The sequence below is a fragment of the Lampris incognitus genome, chromosome 12 (assembly GCF_029633865.1).
Source record: "Lampris incognitus isolate fLamInc1 chromosome 12, fLamInc1.hap2, whole genome shotgun sequence".
Taxonomy (NCBI): domain Eukaryota; kingdom Metazoa; phylum Chordata; class Actinopteri; order Lampriformes; family Lampridae; genus Lampris; species Lampris incognitus.
This window is the reverse complement of record NC_079222.1, coordinates 19,429,194-19,434,045: the sequence shown is the minus strand read 5'-3', so window position 1 is coordinate 19,434,045 and position 4,852 is coordinate 19,429,194. Positions and strand designations below refer to the sequence as shown.

The window sequence follows — 4,852 nt, the reverse complement described above, 5'->3', positions numbered from 1 at the left end:
TGGACCGCTACGCCACCCGGACGCCCCGTTTGGTGCGTTCTTTTATAATGATACATTTTATGCTCATTTTAGTCACCAATCAATGATTAAAGCAAATGCAAAATTTTTGTGGTGTATCGGACATTTGGTCATATCTGGTATTTATATTTTCTTATTGGTTAATATGCTTATTTTTATTAACTACACTAGGTGATAATAACTTAACTGCATCTTTATTCGGAGGGTCTATTTGTTTTGTTTGAGACAAGGACATTTCGGTCAGTGCAGAAGCTGACGACTGCCAATGGACAAAATAGCATCCTAATGAGGATTTCCATAAAAGGGATATCAAACGTATTGTGTTTACTTCTTGTTGTCCCCAGGGTTTATGTAGACATTAGAAAAGTTAAAGCAATTATTTAACATGACATCTGTCCCATATTTACTGTATTTTCTAAAGCTTACTTTTTCTTCTTCTTCTTCTTCTTCTTGCCCTAAACACATCATCAGGCTCGAGCAAGTCGAGCATTATTAAACTCTCAAAATGTCTGTAGTTGCTTTATCTTCTTATAGAGAAGGAGGTGGAGTTACTTTGGAGAGTTTTTTGTCTTTCCTTTTTGTTTTTGTTTTTTTTCCTACAGACCGACATTTAGTTTGCTGGCTCAGAGATGGGTGGAGGGTGCTCCAGTCTCATGGTCCATGGGTCAGGGGTTGCTGCATAAAATGGAGCATGGGTAAGCACTTCTTCCCCAGCCAGGCTAAAGGCAAACACACTCCTCTGCCTCCCCATCCCTGCTCTCTCCTCCCCCACTATGTGTTTTTCCTCTGTGCGTCGCTCCTCCCTGCTCTCTCTGGCGGCACCGCCAAAGACCTTACGTCCCAGGCTCCTGCTGCCAAGGCTGAGCATCTCCCCCAGTCCGTGAGCCCTGATGCCCTGGTAGGCGGAGGTCAACCCGTTCTCTTCAAACTGGCTGGCGGTGGCTGTGGGGGTGCATAAGAAGTTGCTGGCTGGGGCGGCTCGCCAAGAGGCCGGTTTGCGTCCACGCCGGGGACGGGAAATGCGGCAGCTCTGCCTTTTAATGTGCCTGTGCAGATGGTCAGAGCGTGTGAAACTCTTGTAGCAGTGCTCACATTGGTAAGGCCGCACACCGGTGTGGATGCGCAGGTGGTTCTTCAGGTCATAGTTGTGCACAAACTTGGAGTTGCAGTGGAGGCAGATGTAGGGGCGCTCCCCCGTGTGCTTTCTCATGTGGATCTTCAGTTTGTCTTGTCTGTGAAAGTTATCAAACCACTTATTATTAAAGTTTTATGTCATATGTGAAAGTGTTGGTAAATATATGGCAATATCACAATCTTATATTCTGTGTTTTGTGTGCCACAGCCGGATGAATGTGCATAAATTCTACAGTTTAACACAATGTTGACTCAGTGAATAGAGATGATCATGGCAATGTATCTCAAAGTAAGTGTTTATACTGTATTAAAAAGAAACATATAATACTAACGTATAATATCAAAAAGAAACAGGATGTAGGTGAGTGGTACAATAGTTGATGAAAAGAAATCACTGAAGGGGGCTCTCTTCTTCTACTTAGGTGTTCAGATAAGGTGAAAACATAACCATAAAAGTGTAAGGTCCATTTCAGTTGGCACATTTTACTCCAGATCTCAGCATGACTATCGTCTGTGTGGCTTATTAATATGAATTACAGCTTGTAACGCGATAATATGAACTTTTCCATACCTGGTGAATCGCACTTCACAGATGGAGCACATGTATGGTTTCTCTCCTGTATGTGTCCTCATGTGGCGGGGCAGCTTTCCAGCCCCCTGTATAATCTTGTTGCAGATGGGGCACTGCTGGGACGCCTTTGGCTTCATCTTCCTTTCCTCCTCCAGCTGCCAGGGAGGGAACAAGGTCCCCAGATGGGATGCCGAGCTAAGAAAGCTCAGGTATGACTGAAAATCAACTTCATCCTTGATCTGACCCAGAGGGTGACTATCTGATGACACTGACCCTGGGTTCATTGCATTGCCCAGACTGGAGCTGACAAACTCCTTTAGGAGGTCACCGTGAAGAAGACTGGGTGGGACCTCCTCTTTCATCTCCTCCTTAATGACCTCTTTCTTCACAGCCAGATCAAGGGGCCTGGACATCTCCAGCTGTAGGTGTGCAGGAGTGGGGAAGGAGTGTGGAGGTCTGCTTTGATTAGAGCCCCTAGTGTGTGGATGCTGGTGGTTGTTTGGTGTTTCCAGAAGCTGCTGGGGGAAGCTGGGAAACTCTGCAGCCCACATAGGGGGGTAAAAACTAGGAAGGAGGTGGGAGAGGTTGGCTCTCCTATCCAGAGCTGACATGCGGGGGTACAGCCCCTCCTGGAGGAGAGACTCAATAGAGAAGTCCTTCAGTGCCCGACTCTCTACACTGTCCTACAACACAACAAAACACAACACAGCATAGCAAGACTCAATTATATATACTACTGTTGGTTTATTCAAGGCATTTGTTTTGATACAAGAAGGTAATGCAAGACAAAGATGAAATGATATATTCTAGCAAACACATGGAGCCAGTGGTTGATTTGTAAAGAAATTTCAAGAAACATGGTGGTGGTGGCGGGTGGGGGGGGGCTTCATTAAATGCAATCACTTTTTATAAACAATAGCAATATTTGTACATATTCTTAACCATGAAATATTTTCCTACACTAAGTGCAAGTCAAAAACTATTTGCAAGTACAAGGTTGCTGCTGTGCATCTCCTCGCAGCCCTCTCAAATCGACCCCTGCATGTAACCCAAGAAATAATACAGGAAATGTGTAAAATATGTGATGAGGATGTGTCATGACACCTTCAGTTTCAGATTTTACCTGTTTTCCACTCAAGGTGTCTGGAGACTGGGACTGGGAATTGGAGGACTCCCTATGGACGTCATACTGGCGGTGGTACTGGGAGGTACTGGGAGGCGTGGGGTCGTCTCTTTCCGGTGGTGTGTGTTCCCTGCTCTCAGATGACCGTGTCGAAAGTCTCTCACTAACATTGTCCTCCTCCTCCTCCTGCTCGTCCTTCCTTGACCCCAAATATTCCTCTTCCTCCTCCTCCTCTTCCTCCTCCTCTCCATCTTCCTCCTCCTCTTCTCCTTCCTCCTCTCTTCCTCCTCCGCCTCCGCCCCCGGTGTCCATGATCTCTAGACAAACATTGATAATGCAGGGAATTTCCAGCATCTGCGCCGCGGTGAGTATCTCTTTGACGTTGGAGGCCGTCACCGTGAGAGTAGAGGTGTAAGCAAACTCCAGTATGGCCGTCAGAGACTCTGGAGCAACAAAGTCGATTTCATAAACCGCTGCCGTTTGATGGTGATGATCTCGTCCATCATCGGTGGCCACCGTGAACAGCTTCTTGAAGTACTGGCTGCAGGCAGCCAGGACAGAGCGGTGTGTCCGGTACTCCTGGTCGCGGACGATAAGCACCACATCACAGAGTAACCCGTCCCGGCGCTGCTCGTTGAGGCTGCAGAGGACATCGCTGCTGTGATTAGGGAAGGGGATGCCGATAAGGTCTTCTTCTCTATGGTGTGACATAGTCCTCTTTTATGTTTCTCTCTCTCAGTTATCTGTATGACAGAGGACACAGGATGACAAGACAAAAACCACCGTCACTTCAAAAGAAATTAGAGTCAACAAACACAAAAAAAAAGATGCAATTCCGTCTCTCAAAACTTGCATTTGGTGTTTCCAAGCTGGCTTTTCTATATCATAAATGGTTTAAAGAGTGGAATGGCAGAAATAACTGAATCCTGTATATTAGGGGGTGGGGGGGGAAGAGCACAGCTGTGCCTCCCTGATTCGGTGAATGCACACCTGCACCCCATTCCATCTGGGAGTGTATGTAAAACAAAGGCAATCATTCACCTACTTATGAAACGAAGCAGGCCCAGGACAGCTTAGAAATGTGAGGGAGTGTGCGGCTCACTGAAAGAATCCCATAAGGGTAAAATCATATTGATTAATACGCAAACATTTCCTCCGTTCCTGGAGACGAAGCACTGAGTTAGAATTTAGCTTTAGTGTGACACGTGGACAAAGTATTTCCTGCGGGCCGACTGACCACAACAGGCAACGGGTGACAAATTCAACAAGGATCCTCTTCAAGGGACACACATTATCCCAGCTAATTGTGTTATAATGATTTTAAGTACTGAGTCTGGTAGCTCTATAAACTTGATATGACGTTTCTTTAAAATTGATCTGTCTCACACTCCTTTCTGTGGTAATAAAAGACCAATAATGTCAGCCCCTCTTTGTGTGTCGGCTATCAGATATGGCAAAAGAAAAAGAAGAAAAAGCAGGCTTATATCTTGTTTCTGCTGAACAATGTATGACTGGGATGTGGTGAGAAACAAGGAGAATGACAAAAGAGGTCAGATTGTAATGTAGATTTAGTATCCTGTCAAAATGCTTACTTCGTGCTTTTACACCCCCCTCCCCACCCAGATGCACATTCAAAATATAGTCCAGTAAAGTAAAAGTCAAGTATTAAATGGAAATATTCTAGAGTGGAATTTATCCTTTGTTTTTGTTTTCCTTTTTTAATTCAGTGCCTTTCGAGTTTCCTACCTGTTGATTCACTATGCTGTTTACAGTCAATGGTAAAGTTGCCTTTGGCAGCTCGCTCATTCATTCACATCTATGAATAGAGCTTAAACGTAGCTGTCCACACTCGGCGGTCACTCGAGGCATGTGTGGATGAATACTTTGAAGCGGCCCCACTCACCGCAGCTGCATTGTTGACGGGCTCTAAATGGGCCAGTCAGAGGCCGCACTGACACACAACCCCGAGTGTCCCGCTTGCTCATTCTTGCTGCAGCACACCACGC

General features: G+C 45.7%; 1 protein-coding gene across 1 annotated transcript; it reads right to left on the bottom strand.

Annotated features, from left to right (window-relative positions):
• Positions 1 to 628: 628 nt before the first annotated feature.
• Positions 629 to 3,557, bottom strand: LOC130122181 (zinc finger and BTB domain-containing protein 7C). The gene is made up of 3 exons (XM_056291219.1): positions 2,847 to 3,557; positions 1,724 to 2,406; positions 629 to 1,250 (listed from the first exon to the last, which is right to left on the bottom strand). Exons 1-3 carry the CDS (start codon positions 3,555 to 3,557, stop codon positions 629 to 631), a joined length of 2,016 nt encoding a protein of 671 aa, XP_056147194.1.
• Positions 3,558 to 4,852: the final 1,295 nt, after the last annotated feature.

Coding starts and splice junctions, on each gene's coding strand:
- LOC130122181 (XM_056291219.1), bottom strand. CDS start 3,557: ATGTCACACCATAGAGAAGAAGACCTTATCGGCATCCCCTTCCCTAAT. Junction 2,407..2,846: donor ACACCTTGAGTGGAAAACAG/GTAAAATCTGAA, acceptor GTTGTGTTGTAG/GACAGTGTAGAGAGTCGGGC. Junction 1,251..1,723: donor TGTGAAGTGCGATTCACCAG/GTATGGAAAAGT, acceptor TAACTTTCACAG/ACAAGACAAACTGAAGATCC.